This window comes from Theobroma cacao, chromosome 3, assembly GCF_000208745.1.
Source record: "Theobroma cacao cultivar B97-61/B2 chromosome 3, Criollo_cocoa_genome_V2, whole genome shotgun sequence".
In the NCBI taxonomy this organism is placed as follows: Eukaryota; Viridiplantae; Streptophyta; class Magnoliopsida; order Malvales; family Malvaceae; genus Theobroma; species Theobroma cacao.
This window is the reverse complement of record NC_030852.1, coordinates 24,760,140-24,780,085: the sequence shown is the minus strand read 5'-3', so window position 1 is coordinate 24,780,085 and position 19,946 is coordinate 24,760,140. Positions and strand designations below refer to the sequence as shown.

At 32.9% G+C, this 19,946-nt stretch overlaps 2 protein-coding genes and 1 long non-coding RNA gene across 5 annotated transcripts; 1 reads left to right on the top strand and 2 right to left on the bottom strand.

Annotated features, from left to right (window-relative positions):
• LOC18604945 (H/ACA ribonucleoprotein complex subunit 2-like protein) lies at positions 1,792-4,559 on the top strand. Its single transcript, XM_018117921.1, has 4 exons — positions 1,792-2,117; positions 2,342-2,411; positions 3,478-3,583; positions 4,277-4,559. Exons 1-4 carry the CDS (start codon positions 1,982-1,984, stop codon positions 4,436-4,438), a joined length of 474 nt encoding a protein of 157 aa, XP_017973410.1. The 5' UTR covers positions 1,792-1,981; the 3' UTR covers positions 4,439-4,559.
• Positions 4,960-13,897, bottom strand: LOC18604944 (uridine-cytidine kinase C). 3 transcript variants are annotated; one of them, XM_007037664.2, is made up of 12 exons: positions 13,641-13,897; positions 12,062-12,436; positions 9,595-9,709; positions 9,198-9,393; positions 8,931-9,044; positions 8,638-8,811; positions 7,757-7,951; positions 6,784-6,906; positions 6,604-6,716; positions 6,271-6,391; positions 5,608-5,880; positions 4,960-5,396 (listed from the first exon to the last, which is right to left on the bottom strand). In XM_007037664.2, exons 2-12 carry the CDS (start codon positions 12,399-12,401, stop codon positions 5,178-5,180), a joined length of 1,983 nt encoding a protein of 660 aa, XP_007037726.2. In that variant the 5' UTR covers positions 12,402-12,436; positions 13,641-13,897; the 3' UTR covers positions 4,960-5,177. The 3 variants fall into 3 exon arrangements, with proteins under 3 accessions (XP_007037726.2, XP_007037727.2, XP_017973409.1); XM_007037665.2 differs by having other exon boundaries at positions 12,062-12,431; positions 13,641-13,887; XM_018117920.1 differs by lacking the exon at positions 6,784-6,906.
• On the bottom strand, positions 15,977-19,881 carry LOC18604943. Its single transcript, XR_001926906.1, has 4 exons — positions 19,494-19,881; positions 17,747-18,106; positions 16,087-16,263; positions 15,977-15,990 (listed from the first exon to the last, which is right to left on the bottom strand). It is a non-coding gene; the product is annotated as an uncharacterized LOC18604943 (long non-coding RNA).

Sequence of the window (19,946 nt, the reverse complement as noted above, 5' to 3'; positions counted from 1 at the left end):
TAATATACTGATATGATCATATAATATTTTCACATTTTACTTCAGGATTAGGTAAGAATAAAATAATAAGTGACATTTCGATTAATTACATTTAGTCAACCATTAGTAATAATAGCTTATTTAATCAAAAATAAAAATATAAGAATTTAATTGAACTTCATAAAAGAATAAAAATTTATTTAAATTTTTTTAAATAATTAAAAAACTTTTTCATTTTTTTTATTTTTATCATTGTCCTTGAACTTCATTATACTTGTTACAATTACCCAACGTAATCAACACTCTTAACATATTTGATTTAATTACTACTTTATACAAATGGAACTACATATTTCTCACGTTTCACTATTTCTTTCCTTATAGTATTAAACTTATATTCTTTCTTTTTCCTTAATTTCTTCATTTTTCTTTTCTAGAGATGAGGAAAAATTATTTGCTTCCTTTGGTTTTGAGACAAAATATGTACTTCATTTTCATTATATGTGGTCTAACCTCTCAAGTAATTTTTTGGTACATTATGAGGCAAATAAGAACAATCCAATATTACTTGTTGTCCTTTTAGTGAAAAACATAGTTTGGTTGTCATCATCTTCGTTAAAGAAACGATAAATTATATGAAATGTTATTTTATTTTATTTTTAATTGAAAGAAGAAGAATTCAAATTTTATTCTCTAAATAGAAAATTATGCATTAATCAATTAATCAAATACTCAAGTACTGAAATGTTATTTTATTGGAAGGGCATTGACATTACTATGTCATCTGATCTATTTTTATAATATCTATAATATATTTGTTTATAATCTATATCTATATATATAAGAATGAACATTATTTTTTTATTGATTAAAATATTGATCATATTTATTTATTATATTTCTAAATTACTATTTAAATATTTTTATTATTAATATTAATAAGATTTATCTAATTTGTAATATGTGAAAATTCTAATTGTATCAAATGACTTTTGCTAAATATATTTTTTATTATAAATATTAAACTTATCTAATTATAAATAAATATTTAAATTTCATTCTTACATTTTAAAATATTTTTCTTAATTCTAATACTGTAGTATGGAATGATTTATAGATTACCATTACAATATTTCAATTATATATAATTGAAACGTTATTTGCTTTTTTTTTTATTTATAGACAATTAACTTTACACTCTATATATATATATATATATTGTATTATATTTTTATTTAAAAATAAATAAAAACAAGCATTTAGGTGAAATAAATAGCTGTCTTTCCTTAAAAAGTGTATGTTAAAGTTTCTATTGTGACATATTGACAAATGGGCGCACAATCAAGTTTTCCTAGCCTAAAACAAACTTGTAGTGATCATAGAAATCTCTCTTGTAAATGTGAAATGATGCAAAATCTTAAAATTTAATTGATGTGAAATTTATTTTATTTTTACTAATCATTACTATTGGATCGGTGACTTGATTTGACTTGATTCTTATTTGAATGTCTATTTGTACAATTAATTCCAAAAAAAAAAACATATATAGATTTGTCGAGTTTATTAACAAATTAGTGATTTGTCAATTTTTTTTTATTAATTCAGGTCAATTAAATATAACTTTTCAAATAATATTAAAATCTTACCTAACTTAAATTTTAATACTAATTATTGTTTCTTTTGTGAAAATTTCACTAAAAACATACATATTTTAAATATAACTAAGAAACCCCAAAGTGAATTGAGGTAGGAATTACTGAAAAATATTTGCGAGAACACTGAGATCCAGTTACAAAAGCCCAAACTAAAACGTAATTGCAATGGGATCGACAGAAAAGCCCATTACGATATAAAGCTTAAACCCTGGAAATGCTAAACATACAAAAACCCTAATTTCCGCCATCACTCTGTTTCACATTATTATTGGTTGTACATTCATAGATTCTCTCTCTTGGCAGTGCTCCGTTTTTGCATTGTTAGCGGAAAAGAGAGAGAGAGGGAAATGGGAAGCGATAGCGAAGTAGAGAAGACGCAACAGAAGGAGAAGGAGAGGAAGAAGATGTTAGCTGTTGCTCCCATCGCAAAGCCCCTCGCTGGCAAAAAGCTCTCTAAGAAAACCCTCAAGCTCGTTCGCAGAGGTATCCCATTTTTATATATACACTCAACTCTTTTTAAGTACATCCGTAAGTTTATGGTGTTCCTAAGACCCAGAGCTCGATATAGTGGAATTTTTGTGATTGATGTAATGGATGTTTGGTGGTTTAAGTATTTCGGTGAAATTGTTGATTGTTTGAGTTTTGAATAGATTGTCTTTTTCTCTTTTTAATTTTTCTTAAGAATGTGTTGCTTTTTATTGTTGTAGCCGCTGAGCACAAGTGCTTGAAGAGAGGAGTAAAGGAAGTGGTTAAAAGTATTCGGCGTGGTCATAAAGGGTAAGTTTTTAAACGTTTCTTACTCTAAGCTGTGCCTTGATATACATTTACGTGGATAAACATATAAAATAAGTTTCATGGTACGAGAAATATTGGTCATTCTGTCAGGGGAGTGGAAGTCTATGACTCTGTTTCATTATTTTGTTGATAATTGTTACAGTAGTAAATGGGGTTAAAGTTATTTATCTGTGTTTGGACGCAAATAGAAGTTGTGATAAATTGTGGTTATGACATATGGCTTGGTATCAGTAATGCGTTATCTGTTTTAATGCTATCATTAAAGTGATGACACCTATATATTTTGCTAATAAATTTGTACTGATTACAGTGGAAAAGAATGTGCTGATTTCAACATTTGTGCTACATTGAAAGAAGTAGAGGGAATACTAAGGATATAGAGAAAAGGGGGAAGGAGAAAAAATTTATAAATTGAAATTAGCTTAATAATTTGACCTGTTAGTTTCTATAAGCGTGTTAAATGATGTTTCTAATTAAGAACATGGCATGAGTTAAGTAGACTATAACCTTGAATTTGTCGGACTATGCCTGTAAATGATGCCTATGAGGCTATGACTACATCATCATTATTGCTATAGTTGTCATTGCTGCTTTAAGGGTTATCTGAAGTTTGTGGCTATAACTGCTCAACTTCATAGCTAATATATAAGAAAAGGTAATTTGTCTTATGGTCATCTGAACTTTGTCCTTAATATATCAGAATTTGGAACGGCATAGTTGAGTAGGAAAAGGCAATACTTTGTGCTGTTCCAGTAACATGTTGGCACTTTTGAGAAGGAAAAAAAGGTTAACTAAATGCTTATCTCGGCTGTATTTGCTTTATACAGCAATGTAATGCAGCTACACAAGGATGCCACCTGTTTTAGCAGCAGTCCATGCTGCCAATTGATAAATTATTGAACAGCTTTTGTCAAAAAAAAAAAAAAGGAAAAAGAATAATCATTTCATATTGCTTTTTGTAACACATTGCTGATAGGGCATTCTTTCTTGATTCATCAAAATTCAAACTTATGATTATGTGTTTTTTCAATCTTTTTGGTGGATGCAGATTATGTGTTATAGCTGGAAACATATCTCCTATTGATGTCATAACTCATGTTCCAATCCTATGTGAAGAGGCTGACATTCCCTATGTTTATGTTCCCTCAAAAGAAGTAAGCTGAAAACACTCTTTCTTTCTGTCTAATTTGGTGGCATTGCATGCTTAAAGTGGTTTTACCCCTTGACTATTTGAAACCCCACTGATTTCTTATTTATGTTCTAGCTTCCATATTATCCGCCATTGTCACCTTTGTAGAAAAAGGGGCAGGGCATGTCTAACCAATTTTTTTTCCCATTTTTTGTATTTATTTAATTGAGTTGCATTCTTTTATGTTAGGCAAACATGGTTGCCAATATGCCCGGAACATTCAGGGTTTGTGCTAGGAAATATTTTGGTTAATGATTTACAGTTATATAATGAGTCTGTGTCTATGTATGTATATGAAATATTTGTGCTGGCATTATGGTATTTCTATTATGAATTGTAATCTTTGGAATTTTGTTTCATGTTCTTTGGAACTTTGTAAAGCATTTCAAAAGCGGGTCTGGAATGCTGTATATGGCTTTCCTTATGGCTCGTTTTTGTGAACTGAAAATTATATATGCTTGATTAAAGACTCTTGGTTTTTAGTCCACATATACAACTAGTTGGATCAGTCCATCCTGCAATTTGTCCCTGAACATGTGTAGCACATTTTAAGGCACTTTGCAGATTAGTCTTTCTTGTTTCGTTTGGTAATGTAAAATGAACTTAGCTATGAGCTCTCTATCATGCACCCTATAATTAGTTTCTTCTGCCATTTCAGGATCTTGCAACTGCAGGAGCTACCAAGAGACCGACATGCTGTGTTCTGGTGCTAACCAAGCCCACTAAAGGGGAACTAGGCCCTGAGGATCAAGAAAAAATAAAGGCTGATTATAGCCAGATAGTAGCGGATGTATCTGAGCTTACAACCACCCTTTTTTAATTAACGAATTTTTTTTTGTTGTGCTTGTTATCTAAGCTTTTGATGATGGCACCCTAGTTTCTGCTTCTTATGCAATGTGCTTTAGTTGATACTTATTGTAGTATACTGCTATTTACTTCTTTCTTGGTATTTGGCTATCTGCTTTAACTAGGGAGGCTCCGGATGAAAACTTTCTTTTACTTCCTTTAACCCTCCTGGTCTTTACAGATGTGTCAATGGTGCGAGTACAAAACTCGTGACTTTGCTCTCGCTACTTCATTCCCATGCAGTGTGACTCGTTACTTAGCGTGCATCACCAACGTTCCGCTCCGTTGCTTCAACTAAATGGTTTGCTTCAATAAGTTATTCTTCCAATCAATTGAAGAAGCAAAATCCGTTTTTGAGATGGGAATTTTAAACAAAAAGTAGAAGAAGTTCGAATAACTAATGTTCCATTTCCCTCCTACTCATATACTCTGTTTGGTTCGTATCCCTTCCCTCTGTTTTCACGAGTCATTAATAAAGTACTATAAGTCAAGGGATTAATAACTTGGCACTCCCTGAAGGGGCACTATTCTAATTTACCATTAAATAGTGTAGATATCTTGAATATAACCCTAATTTCAGAATTTCATATTTTTTTTTTCAATATTTATGATTTTGCTATACAATGTCTCAAGAGTAACCACCAATGTCCCTCAAAGCACAAAGGGTGGTACAAACTTCCTCTCTACGCCGAAAATGACTGTTAAGTTTGATGTCACTTTTGGGATGTCGGACTCCTGAACAGAAAGACACCCAAACCACCAATTGCTAAAGTAAGAATCAGAGGAACACTGATGGTGCCAACGTCAATTGTTCTGTTTGTTCTCTGTGTTCTTTCCCGCTGAGACCTTCCTCCCCAGTATTCATGTAGCAGATTGCTCAGATTGTCTAATTGATGCATAATCTGGCGTTGACCTCGTGCAATAAGTAGAACCTGCACGGATAAAAACAGAGAATTAAATTAAAGCACAGTTTAGATGCCAAACCATGATATGAAAAACGTTCAGAAAAACATGATGATCGATGCTACCATAAAAACCAAGAATCAGACACAGTAACTTGGTCTATCTAATTCTGATATAAAGGATAAATTTTCAAAAAATAATGTGGGGGGGAAAGAGAGACATGAAGTTTATCAACAGTACCTCTTCCGCGAGTGGGGACTCCCGAGCCAACTGGGAAGAAGATGAAGAATGAGGCATTAGTGATCCAGTTAGTGAACCGTTACCCAAGCTAGTCACAAAAAGAGAAGTAGGTCCAGAACCATTGCTGGCTTCAGCCTGCACAGCTAAGTTTTGTTGGCTAGCTGAAACTTTCCTGGAAGAGAACTTGGAATTCAGCTCTTCAATACGAGCTGTGAACTCATCCATCCTTTCATTCAGAGTGGAAATTTGCTCTGAGAGCTGCGTAACAACTCCCTAAGATACAAAGGCAAATGAATCGTCAAAAATTAACACATGCCATCAAGTAAGAGGAAAGGACAAACTTATCAAGGAGGGAAGGAAAGAAACACCCGTTATTTATTTAAGAGAAAAAAAAAAGATATAGGTACAAATATCTTCATGCATATAACACAATATTTTTAAGTGTGTATTCAAAGAGGTTGATGGGAACAAGTCTATGGAGGTTGTAATAACACCCTTTCTGCTAGTGCTATTCACCATTTGCTTCTAATCATACTTAAAATAATTAACTTTTGTTATCTTTCCTCCAATTCTTTTGCAACCAGAAAGAATGAAGGGTTCTTTGGCTGTGAATAAACAAACCGCTGTTATATTCATTAAAATAATTTGAGGCAACGTACTCACCGGATTCACTAGTGGGGAAGGTAGCTCAGGTGCCCTTCCATCAAACCTTGTACTATTAATAGCAAGCCTTGTCAGCTTTGGCAAATTCTTGTCCCGCTGATTTGTATATGACTGTGAGATACTGGAGCACCACATTGATAGATGAATGTCACCAGTGATTGTTATCAGGATTTAAACATGTATTCTCTTAAAGAAAAATAAAACATAATTCCACTTTACATTGATCATTCAGCTGAAGCAGCTGAGAGACAACTTTTGTTCTTTTACCTAGTTTTTAAAAAATTTTCATTAAGGTGGAAAATTAATACTATCGTGGCTCGCAAAAAAGATTACCGGCTGAGATACTTCATTCTCCGATCAGCAGAGGCTCGAGAAAGGGCTTCTTTAGGACTTGAAACTACGTCATCATCAATGCTAAGCTTAGTTTTCAGATCATCTGGCAGTGCCTGCATATTTCTTGAATCAGCAACATACAGAGCTAAAAAATTTCATAATCAGCTCAGAGAATTATACCATAACATCATTTACAAGCTTCTCCAGCTGGATTTGTTCAATGTAAGTACGGGGAACATATGAACCTTCCAAGTTCAGTTGCTCAGCAACATATTTAACAAACAGACGATCTCGACCTTGCACCTTATAGAAACAGTATCAACATTATAGTTAGTTCTAAGCTTTGCAACATGTACCCAATAAGTCATCCTAAAGAACTTAAACGGAAGTACAGGCCAACTTTGAAGCTGCCTTCCATATTTTCAGAATTTAAAAAGAAGTACAAAGGTATTTTGCTTGGGGAGGATGGGGATTCTTCCAATAGATGCTTTGTATTGCAAAGCAGCAGACATCCTTTGTTGAGTTACCCTTTGGCAAGACAGCTTTGCACCTTGATGTATGTGCTGCTGAGAATTCAGAGCAGTGGCAGGTTCTGTTAAGGATCAATTTTGGGCTTGGGGAGGTGTGCATACTTGTACAGATAGGAGAAAAGTAATAGAATCAATCCCCTTGCTATTTTTTGGATTTTATGGAGGGAGAGAAATGTAAGGGCATTCAATAGAGAAGAGTGATCCCTATAAAGTTATAGCTACTTGGTTCAATACTATATTTCAACAGGCAGCAGTCCTTGGATATGCTATGGTATTTTGTTGAATTGTTGTCTACTACGAACTAGTCTTGTTCATGGGTTGGTAACCTGCTGGTTCCTTTTAGTGCAGTGGTTTTTTCATTTGTCAAAAAGAAGAAAAGCAATTGTTTATTGCCATAACAAATATCATGCGGTTATCATAACCAAAGACTTCTAAATACTACTTAAGAACAAGAATGTTGTCATGATAAAGAAAAAATGCGACTTTCAAAATAATAATAATAAAAGGAAGATAACATCACATGGTCCTGATAAATAAAACATTTCGAACTTGCTCTGATAGAGGAAATTGAGGGTTATAAACTACAAAATAAAAAATATTCAGTGCATTAAATGATACGATACCTGAACGTATTTGCGATTGAGTTGCTCCAACCAATCAATCTTCACACAGACTTTATCATCAGAAAAGACATGGCTACTTCTTTTTAGGATGGTCGCAATTGTATACCCCAAAGCCATTAGTCCTCCAAGAAGGCGCACACTAACTTCAAAGGTTATTCTAGGTGATATTATGAACGGACTATCTGTTACCCATTCCTGAAAACCAGCCAAACCGGTCAGAAGCCCTAAAACTTACCACATTTCTATCAGACTTAAAAGAATATTAAGCACAACTCTAAAGGATGAAGTTAGGACAAATCAAACATTCAACATGGAATTAATTATCACAATCAACTCAAATTTACTTGGCTGTGTTTAGAACTTAAATTTGAAAGGAGGAATTTTGATATCAAATTTTGCATAAATTGTGCAATAGAACTCGTAAAAACATAAAAGTCAATTTTAAATCATCTTCTTCTACTCTCTCAATTATATCAATATATTGAATCTTTACTAATATTTACATAATCTTTGCATTTGTCATCATAATTCATATAAGAAACCAAACAAAATCCACTCTCAAATATTCATGCTGCTAAACATAGCATATAATATTGAGCGTGCAATTATTGTTTAATTCTTATTCAAACAAATAATACTGACATACTATGTATAGATCTGAAAACAGGTGCTTTCTCCTTAGGTAATGATGGTAAAACCTAGCATCTAAACCCCATTGGAAGCAAATGTAGTAAAAAGCACTGAGCTGGACACATCTCATTGCTGACATAAAAGAAAAAATATTTCAGTAAATGCTGCTATATTCTGCTCAAGGTTAATTAAGAAAATGTTACAATGCATACAATAATTTGAAGAAGAGACTAAGAAAATGACCATCCAACCTCAAACATGAGATTGTATTTGCCATCCCTATTCCTCATCCTCAGATATGACTGACATGCTTCAGGATCTTCACCAGGAGGTAGAAGATAAATGTCATAGGTTTCCTCCATATGTTCTTTATGTTCATCAGATACAACTTCCTTAATTTGATCCACTGTCACCATTCTTGTAGACTACAATGATAGAAATCACTCAGCAGTTGTGACAAGGAAATACCATAGCAAGGAATGTATGACCTACAGAGTCATAGAACCTTTTATTCTGAAATAGGAATATGGAGTTAGAGCTTGACCTTTAAAATATAAGTAGGATTCTGAAACCCAGTGAATGGATTGAACTTGTTAATGATTTTAATATGTGCTGTTTGGAGATCTGGCTCAATAAAAGCCTTATACATAGGATATACCTGTGTGAAAAGAAGTGGATGAGAACTAGTATAAGTGCTATCTTGAGGAATTTGATTTTTGGAGCATTAAGGCTACAATTAAGTATATGATTTCATGAAGCAGCTAAATCAGACTCCTATAAAGAATTTCTAAAATAGGTTACGTAAAGAAACCGTTTCAGAGATTTGATGGATAATTTCTTCAGGCTCTTGGCCAGCACGTTGAATATCCCGTAATACTCGCTTGACAAGGTCAAAGTGAACCCCCCCAGTGATAGATACACGAAGATCTAGTAAAGGTCGCAATTTTTCACTTAAGGCATAGATTCCTTCAATAATCACAATGCGGGAGCTAGGCACTTCAACTGTCCTGTAATCATGATGAATAAAACTAGATCAAGAACATTCACATATTAATCACTATTTGTTTCTAACAGTCCACACTTTCCTATCTCTCTTTTTCTCTTGTCTTTCATCCCTAGCAGGTTGAATAAGCGGAGACACATTAACCCTTATGGAAAGAGTTTCCATGTCTTACAAAATAGGAAAACAGAAAGGAGAGATACAGAACCTGTATCCTGTGCGAGAGCTAGACTTGAAGTCATATATTGGAACTTGAACAGGTTTCCCTGCTTTTAAACCATGTATATTTTCAAGCAGTGCATCGTAATCTGTCAACCGTGGGTCTGTTTCATAACACCATAATAATCAGAACTCTGTCATGCATTCCCTCCATTCTTTTATCACTGAAATACAAAATCTTTCTATGAAAGAAAATGGATCCCACAGATTGGTGTAATTTGTGGCACATGGTAAGCCAGAACTAGTGTTAGATATACCAATCAATCAAGCTACCGATGGGACCATTTTATATGTTGACCAAATTGAGTTATCCGAAATGAATGATGCAATATGTATACAAAATAAATAAAAAAAATGATACCATACAATTCAGCCAAGCCTTAATCCCAACCTAGGAAGTAGGAACCCTCAACTACATTAATCCTTTTCTCCACTCCATCCAATGAAAGGCTACATGAAGAGATTTGGAGATGCCAAATCCTTCCTAACTGCTTCAACGCATATGATCTTGGTTTATCTCTAGCTCTCCTCATTCCTTTAACTTGAAATACACTGGTGCAATTGCGGTTCTATATTTCACATGACCAATCCATCACTGTAGCCATTTTATCAATACATCCTTAATCTACCACTTTTACCTTCTAAAGAATAAGTCCATTTCTTATTCGTATTTTCTTTTTGGCTACCATTTGTCTCAACATTCTCAAAGAATAGCTTCGTTTCTTATTCTATTTTTCCCTATATGATATTGACTACACCATTACAATGGAAAGGATTCTAAAAGGTGTAATGAGCCTCCATAGATTGGGTTGGAGGAACTACTTATATGATATGAATCTATGTCAAAGAGTTAAGAGTTGTAAATAACAAAATCATGATCTAAAAATTAACTCATGAGAATTACTATTAGAAGTTTAAATCAGTCATCAAAATGATCAATATTTGTTTATTGAAGAGAGGCAAAATCAAACTATAGAATGCTAATAGCTATAAAAATGAGTTCAATGTAACTCTGCAGCCCACAACTGAAGTTATATTTTGCTATTATAAGATAGATTTAGCAATAAATTATCAGCAAAGGTAGTGAATGACATCTATTTATAGCATCTTTCCACCAACATGAATCAGCACACCGAATTAAGCACTATTAGAAGAATGTATAATTAAAATTAATAAGATAATCACCAAAAAAGAAACACATCTGCATACCTACCTAATCTTTTCACTATTTTTCCCAAATTCAATCCATCCCTAATTCAATAAGGCTACTATAACTGAAATTCTAATCTGTTCATTGAAATAAGTATACCATTTAAAATCCAAAATTTTCACATGCATATCTTCTAGGAGTATTCAAGTATTCAATGTATATTATACCAGCTAATCTTGAGGAATTACATTAAGGATAACCTTTACAATCACCTTGCAGTACCTAGCTTTTGAGCGTTGCATCTTGTACCTCGAAACTACTTCTACTAACAGGTTTTTCTTACTCAAGGCTTCTTACTTTTTCTAAATTAATATGTCATTTCAGTTCTTTAATTGGGCTTTTCTCAGTCTTTCTTAAACCAGGACTCATGGAACCTACGTTCAAGGCCTGTTGAGCAACCAATATAGTTTTCAGCCCAAAACTGTTCTCTTATCTGACCTAGGAAGAAGTACCCTCTCTGTCTTACGCTCCAAAGTAAAACACAGCACCTATAAAATGCCTTAAGCTTAAAACTAGGCTGCAGCAAGAGCATCTTAAGAAAAGCTTCAATGTACCAACAAGAAGAATTCACTAAACAGCATCCGGGAACTAACCATGCACAAACTAAACCAGCCACTGCCCAACAACCTACCACAGAATGCCAGAGTTTAGCAACCTCAGCACAACTGTCCTACAAACCATACCCTTTGAGTTCTTAGGAAAGCTTATGGTCTTGATCTCATAATGTCAAGGACAAATCATATCATAAACATGGAATCAATTATCTTATGGAGTATATGCGGTTGAATCTAATTGATTTGGACCTTATACTATAATCTTTTCTCTTACTAATTACAATCAGGCATGCATTATTGACAGTCTTGTTTTCATGTTCTGTTTCACATATTGCTTATTCCATTTTGTACATTTGAATCAATAATCTCCTTTCAATTGTCTATCTCAATCTTATTTCAGAGTAGAAATGCAACAGCATTAGCAGACAAAAGCAGCCCTTCCTATTGAAGTTCCATAATCATATCATGCTACAATTGTCAACCACATGTTGCATGCAATATCTGATAGTGCCCATTTTTATCGTATATGAAACAAACCACCAAAACTTTTAAGATGGACAAGAAAGATTATTCTCCTCATTATTCAAACTAGAGGATCAATTAAGACGCCACCAGTGACAACAAACCTTGACAATTATTATCACGACCTTACAAATTTAAAAAAAAAATAGAAAAAAAGAATTTGAGATTACCATCAAAGTTTCCATCGATAATACGGCTAGCATCATTATAGTTGTCCATTGTTATGACAGCTATGCTGGGCAAGAAGTTGAGCACCTTCTCAGTAAACACTGTTTTTCCAGCTCCAGATGGCCCTGCTACTCCAATTAAAATCAATCCATCATTCTTTTGGGCCAACAATTGGCATGCACGAATTACAATGAAGAAACCTTTATCAAAGGATAATGGATCTTCAATTGGAACAATTTCATAGCGATCAGAGTCCTTTTTCTTAACCAACTGGACCTGGTCCCGCAGAAGACCAGAACGTCGTCGAGGTGATTCAGCAGCAGAAGATGTATCTTGAGCCATTAAAAGATGAAAGTAAACTTCGAGTTTGTGCTGCACTGAAAGATGCAAAGGTCCAAAATACATTTTCAGTGCAAGAGGATGACATAGCAAAGAAATCAAGGAGTTCTTGATGAGCATGACTTTCCATATACAAAGCTAGAAGTCCATCACTAAATATAATTAGTAATTAGTGACAGTAAAATATGAGGTAATGATTGAAAATTCAACAAAAAAACTGTTATATAAAGAAGTTTAATAACTTTTACAAATTATAAAGTGATAAAATCTAGCGGGATTCATAAAATGTGAAAAGGACAAAAGTTAAGATTGCTTAAACCACAAACACATGAACCGGTTTCTAGATCAGTAATAGTGAAATTAAGGAGTTTTCCAATGAATCCAGATGCCAGATTATACACGAAATCCAGCAAAACATGTAATGGTAACATTGAAATCAGTAAAAGAGAAATCAAAGCATTATTTATCTTTCGATGTTCCCCACATGCATAATGCATAAAACATGTTATGACCAGCAAAACATTTACACCCTCGGCCAGATTTATGAACATTAGTTCCTCTTTCTTTTACGATTTTCCCTGTCCCCTCTATAAGAAGCTAATAACAACATAATAAAGAACGTGTTCAAAAGAGCAAAAAGTTTCTGTATGACACAGAAATGCTTATGAGCTAACTTTTAGATATCACATGGCCCAGAAACTGAGAAAATATGCAGTCAAATTGAAGGATAGTATTCTTTAGCAGAAACTTTCATAATTCTAAACATAAAAAATTAAATGAAAATTTCTGGCATTTCAGGGCACCTTTTTTTTATCACTAATCATCAATCAATCGAAATAATAATGACTCTGCATTCAAGTGAACCACATAAGATGTTGATTCAATATAAGCAATTATACCAAGGAAAAGTAACTAAGAATATGATCAAGAATCATGCTTTTCATTTCCTTTTTGCTCTTGAGTGAATGAACACAAGAAACAAGCCTGAATTAAATTTAATGGTACAAAAGAAGACCGAACTAAACCTAAAAAAATTGGACGTACAGGCACCCAAAGATATGTAAAATATTCAACGCCATGAAATCCAGCGACAACCAACCAAATAAACACAAATAGCAAATTCCCAGAAGGGAAAACTCAAAAAACAACAAGTACCCAGAAGTTAAACTCAAGCAAATATCACTATGTAAAAATTTCTGGTAACATTGAACCAAGTTTTTAAGTATTATAATATCATCATACCTTTTTCTTTGTTATGTCCTTTCTGTCTTAGTTCTGGTCTGCTTAGTATTAGGACCTCGGAGTCTATTAACTTAAGACCAAGAATAAGATGGGCAGCGGCAACTGGGATTTTTATGTAAAAGGCGACAGGGGTGTTAAGATTCTTGTGATCACTATGTGGACAGAGAGAGTTACAGTCAGGGTGTTGGTGGGATGTTAGTGGCAAGAAACAAAAGGATGCGCTGCCTTGCCAGCTTGCGGAATTCAGACAAACGCATGAACTGATTTTGGATTAGTAAGAAAGAAAATTGGGACCACACTGTAGCCATGTCATGTCGTCTTTCATTAGTAAAAGATAAAAATATCCTTGGTGGCTGTCCTTTTTTGAAAAAAGGAAAAGGTGAATTCTCTTAGAAAGCTTTTAAAAGTTTCGGATACTTTTCAATGGAAACCTTAGACCTTGGCAACGGTTACAGTATAAGGGATATGTTGTCATTTTTTTTTTTTAAAAGGTTTTTTGATTAATATCAATAAATCAACATTATTTTTAAATTTTCTTTATTCCTTTCATTCCCATTCTTCTCATTTTTTTTTTCAAAAATATCTCCTTTCATACATCCTCTCTGTTAATCCTTTTGCCCCTCACTCATTAATTTAGGGCTGAGAAAAAAAAATGGAGAAAACCGATTTCTATTATAATCTTCAGTTCAATTCCAATGAGGTTTTATGGTACTCAATTCACTTGTGGTTCCAATATCAAAATTATCTATTCTATTTTATTTAATTTTAAGTTCACGAGGTAATGAATTAAAATTATCTAATTCAAAGTAAATTACTTTTTTATTAATTTTATATTTATATATATTAGAATGTAATGAAAAAAATGTCACATAACATGATTTAGAACATCTTATACTCATAATATAATAAAAGTAACTACTTCATCACGTTACCAAAATGAGTAACGTCAGCATTGATGTCATTTCTTTTTAACAGTAAAATTAGATGTCGTTAAGAGAGAGATTAAATCAATTTTTAAAATTAAAAAATTAAATTATTTTAATTTTAAATACATAGACTAAATTAAACAAAATATATGAATATAGGGATTCAGTGAGTATGTGATCTATTTTGACTAATTGTCGTTAGTCAAAATAATTTAAAATATAAGAGCTTATTTGACTTAAATAGTTTATAATATTTTAATTAATGACAATTAATTAATCATTAGTTATAAAAATTTATCTTACTCAAATAAATACAAGAATTTAATTAAATAAAAATTTATTTAAAATTTTTAAAATATTTTAGAATCTTATTTGATCATTAGGTTAGAAGAAAACAAACTACAATCCTACCTTAGCTTGTTTATCTTTTGCCTCACTCCTTGACCTATTTACGAGTATCTTTTTCATTAGTGATAAATTACCTAATGATAATTTTTTTTTTTTTAATTCGAGAAAGAAAGATTCCAGTCCATCTAGAGATATGTGATATGTGCATTTATGATCGAGCACCTGTATCTATCACTAAATTAAATGTTACATTTTTTTATGATCACCCTCTTTATTTCTTTGTTTTAATTTGGTTTTTTTATTTTTCTTTTTTTTTTAGAGGAGGAATTTAAATCACTTATGGCTATTTATTTTATTACTAATGAGGATAGAGACGTAAACGAGTACAATATGTACTATTTTTGAGATATCAAATCCAAAAGCGTTTAATTATCAAAATATCTAAATCTTATTAAAATTTACATAAAATTATAAAATACTATCCAAAACCAATTCTAATCCAAATTCATTATATATATATATATTTAAGTTCAAAATTAATTATCCGAATTTATTGAATACCCATTTAAGCTCAAAATTGACAAATATTGAATGATTCCTGTCCTCTTATGAGTTTAATACTTATTAGCAATAAAATTTTACATATTTAAATTTACACTATTAAACTAATATAAATTAATATTATTTTATAAAAATTAGGTTAGTTGATTGTAAAAATTATCTTAAGATAATAAGTACAAAGGTTGAAATCCCACAAAATCTAAAATTGTTGTAACATTATATAGTGACACCTGAATCCGCCTATAAGAAAAAAATCAGTGATTGTATCCGTACCCTATGGCTACTGCTTTACTATTGCTTTACTATGGTTTGACTCTTCCAACACTTCAGCATTGTATAAAGGCAACTGTAACAATATATGAGCACTTTCAATGAATTATTTCTATATTAAACAAAGCTATGAATTTTGTACAAAATTCAGCATGCTGATGGAACTAAGATCAAGAACATGTACTAATCACTATTTGTTTCCAATAGTCCACTGCTTGTTTGCTTCCTTTTTCTCGTCTTTCTTCCTAGCAGGCAGAATGAGTGGAGAAACCATTAACCCTTATGACAAGAGTTCTTATGTCTTAGAAATACAGCTAAACATAAAAGGAGAGAGACAGAACCTGTATCCTATACAAGAGCCAGATTGGAACTTGAACAGGTTTCCCTGATTTTAAACCGTGTGTAATTTTCAAGCAGCGTGTCATAATCAGTCAACGTTGGGTGTGTTTCATAACACTACAATTATCAGAGCTCTGCCATGCATCCCTCTCCAGTCTTTAATCATTGCAGTACAATATCTTTCAAGGTAAGGAAAAAGATTCCACAGATTAGTACAATTTGCAGGACATGGTAAGCTCAGAATTGATGCTAGATGTACGAAGCAATCAAGTCATAAATGGGATTCTTTTTTTGAGGAAAAAAAGTTATTCTAAAAATTAACGAGATTCAATGTGTATGCAAAATAATAATAAAGATGCTCTGTCTTTACAACACTTGACTATTATACCTATAACTGATAGCTACAAAGCAATGGGGTTTGTCCAATTTCGGTTATCATGAAATTCTGTATTCTAACATAATTCAGCAGCTTTTACTGAAGCACTATAGTTTACAAGACCACCATGCCAACTTTACATGCCTTGAATTGTTACTCTTATAAATAAAAAGAATTCAGGCCAACCTTTCCAACATTTTTGACAAATCAGTTCATCCCTAATGGAATAAGGCTATCATAACTGAAATTCAAATCTGTTTCATGGAGATAAGTATTCCATTTAAGATCCAAAACTCTTGATGTGCATAACTTCCAGGAGTTACTGCAAGTATTCAGTCTCTATTAAATCATCCATCTTCAGGAATTACATTTAAGAATGACCTTTGGTATCACCTTAAGGTACATAGCTTTTGAGCATTACATCTTGTACCTTGAAACTACTTATACTAACAGCTAATGGTTCAAGGCTTCTTACTTTTTCTACTTATACAATTCATTTCAGTTTTTTAAGTAGTGATTTTATGCGTTTTTCAGTCTTTCTTAAACCAGGAGTCATCAAGTCTACCTTCAAGGCCTATTGACCAGCCAATAATGTTCTCTAATCTAACCTGAGTACACGTAACGTCTGTCGTAGGCTCCATTCAACACATTAAAAAATGCCTAAAACCCAAAACTAGGCTGCAACAAGAGCATCTAGAGAAAAGCTTCAGTTTACCGACACTGAGAATTCACTTTAGACTTTAGGGCATCCTGATACCATGGTCAAACAAAAGCAGCCACTGATTGATATGGCAGTGTAAGTGATTGAAGTTCATTGAGTTGGACCTTACCAATAATTTTTTTCTCTTACTGTCAGCCCTACATTATTGACAGTCTTGTTCACATACTTAGATGTCTTCCATACTCAGCAATCCAGTGTAGGTCATGCAGCTTCATGTAAAGTTTCACATACTGCTTTTAATGCTACATATTTCTATTTTATATAATAGAATTGATAATCTTTTTTAATTGTCCATTCCAATTTTTTTTCAACATAGAAATGAATCAGCCTTAGCAGCCAGATGAAGCTCTTTGCTATAGATGTTTCCAATAGCATACCATGCTGCAAATCTTCAGCCCACTACCATCAGCATGTTATATCTGGTAGCGTCCACTTTATCATACATAATTATCCTTGATATTCAAACTAGAAGGATCAAATAAGAAGCCACCAGTGCCAACAAACTCTGATGATTATTTTGATTTTATGTAAACAATCAGACAAATGAAAGAATTTGAGATTTTACCATCAAAGTAGCCATCAATAATATGGTTAGAATCTTTGTAGTGGTGGTCCATTGTTATGACAGCTATGGTGGGCATAAAATTGAGCACCTTCTCAGTGAACAGAGTCTTTCCAGCTCCAGATGGTCCTGCTACTCCAACTAAAATCAATCCATCATTCCTTTGGGCCAACAATTGGCATCTAAGAATTACGATGAAGAAACCTTTCTCAAAGGGAAGTGAATATTTGATTAGAACAATCTCATAGCGATAACCAACTGCACCTGACCTAACTAGAAGTCCAGAATGTTGCCTTGATGATTTAGCACCAGAAGTAAGTATCTTCAGCCATTTAAGAGATGAAAGCAAACTTCTCCTTCAGGCTGCATCGAGAAAAAGTCAAAATTTATAGTTTGTTTCTGCAAGATGGCAATCGAATTATTGAATTTTAAGAAGCACGAATCTGCATTCACTAAGGTAGAAGTCTGCAACTAAATATAATTAGTATCTGTAACAGCAAAATATTAGGTGAAAATGGTAGTGAAAATTCAACAAACAAGCTGTAATATCAACAAGTTTAATAACTTTTGGGAATTCTAAAGTAATTTAGTTGGGCCAGTAAAATGTGAAAGAGGACTTAACCACAAAAGTGAAAAGGACACAGTTACATATATCAACCAGTTACCAGATCAATAATCATAAAATTAAGGAGCTTTCAAATGAATCCAGGAGCAAAAGCATACTGGAAAGAGAAGTTTTATCATGATTGTCCTTTCAATGTTCCCATCATCAAAAATGTATAAAACAATTTTTCTATCAGACCAGCCAGAGTTATGGACATTAGTTCCTCTTTCTTTTTAACCTCTTCTTTTCCCCTGTGAAATAAGCTAAGAACAATAATCCAATAAATGCTGATCAACTAATTGTCAAATACCAGCAGATAACATACACTGAAGGATAATGCCCATTAGCAATGAATTTCATAATCTAATAAATTTCAGAAACTAAGTGAAGAATTTGTGCATCTGACAGCACTTTTTTACTACTAATGATCAATTACTTAAAGCAATAATAACTCTGCATTCAAGTCTACTGCAAAAATCTACCGATTGCATGAATACAAGCAATTATCCCCAGAAAAAGTAGCTAAGAATACGGCAACAAGAGCATGGTTTTCAATTTCTTTTTGGTGCTCTTGAATGAATTAACACAACCAACAACCCTGAACTAATTTCGAGGTCCAAAAGAAGAACGAACCAAACATAAAAATTTGACTCGCATGCACCTAAGGATATGTCAAAGACTCAAAGCCATCAAGTTCAGCAACAAATGACAATCAATCACAAATAGTAAAAAGCCAGAAGCCGAAACTCACGAAATAACAAGTACCCAGAAGTTAAACCGAAGATGAGATGACTATTAAAAATTTTCCGGTACTTTTTCTGAACCAAGTTTCGAGAATCATAGAATTATATTTTTCAAAAAAGAAAAAGAAAAAAAGAACGAAAGAAAGAAAAGGAATCATTGAAATATCATTATACCTTTCCTCTGCGTTTCCATTCTCTCTTTTTTTTTTTTTGGAACGGCAATTTTTATTAATTTCTAACCATTCTTGGGAAACAAACTCCCAATACATCATTGAACACCCTTGAACTGATTTCTGGAGGTGGTACATCAAACAAAATAAAGCTACTATCTAAATTAAAACCACAGTTGGCCATACCATCAGCTACACATATTTCGTTCTCGATAAATATGAGAAAGTTTTACCTCCCAGTCGAGTTGCAGCAGTCCATGAATAGCGTTTAGTAAATCAGAATTCGCACATGGATGCGATTCACTAGAGGTAATTGCCTGAACCACGATTTTATTGTCCACCTGCAGCCATATCCTACGAAATCCTTTCTCCCTCGCTATACGAAGGCTATGTAGGACTCCCCATAACTCGGCCCTATAGAAAGAACACTTCCCCAATTTTGCAGCAAAGCCATCCATTCTCTCATTAGTTCATAATATAAAACAATTCTTTATTACTTATTTCCCCAAAGAAATATAGCATTTATACAAGACTTCCTTTTCTTCGCATTGAAACATGGAGTATATAGAATTATTGAGAGCGGAAAATGCCTAATAGAAACATCCTTAAAAAATAAAAAAATAAAAAATAAAAAAAACAATTTTTGCTTAACACAGTTCAAAGATAAAAAAAAAATAATAATAATA

Bases quoted from the DNA above. Each gene is read 5' to 3' on its own strand.
- LOC18604944 (XM_007037664.2), bottom strand. From the start codon at position 12,401: ATGGCTCAAGATACATCTTCTGCTGCTGAATCACCTCGACGACGTTCT. The intron at 9,045-9,197 runs GTTTCTTTACGT...CTTTTCACACAG, and splicing joins TCCATCAAATCTCTGAAACG to GTATATCCTATGTATAAGGC. The intron at 7,952-8,637 runs GTTGGATGGTCA...GCTGGTTTTCAG, and splicing joins AATACAATCTCATGTTTGAG to GAATGGGTAACAGATAGTCC.
- LOC18604945 (XM_018117921.1), top strand. From the start codon at position 1,982: ATGGGAAGCGATAGCGAAGTAGAGAAGACGCAACAGAAGGAGAAGGAG. The intron at 2,118-2,341 runs GTATCCCATTTT...TTATTGTTGTAG, and splicing joins CCTCAAGCTCGTTCGCAGAG to CCGCTGAGCACAAGTGCTTG. The intron at 3,584-4,276 runs GTAAGCTGAAAA...CTGCCATTTCAG, and splicing joins TTTATGTTCCCTCAAAAGAA to GATCTTGCAACTGCAGGAGC.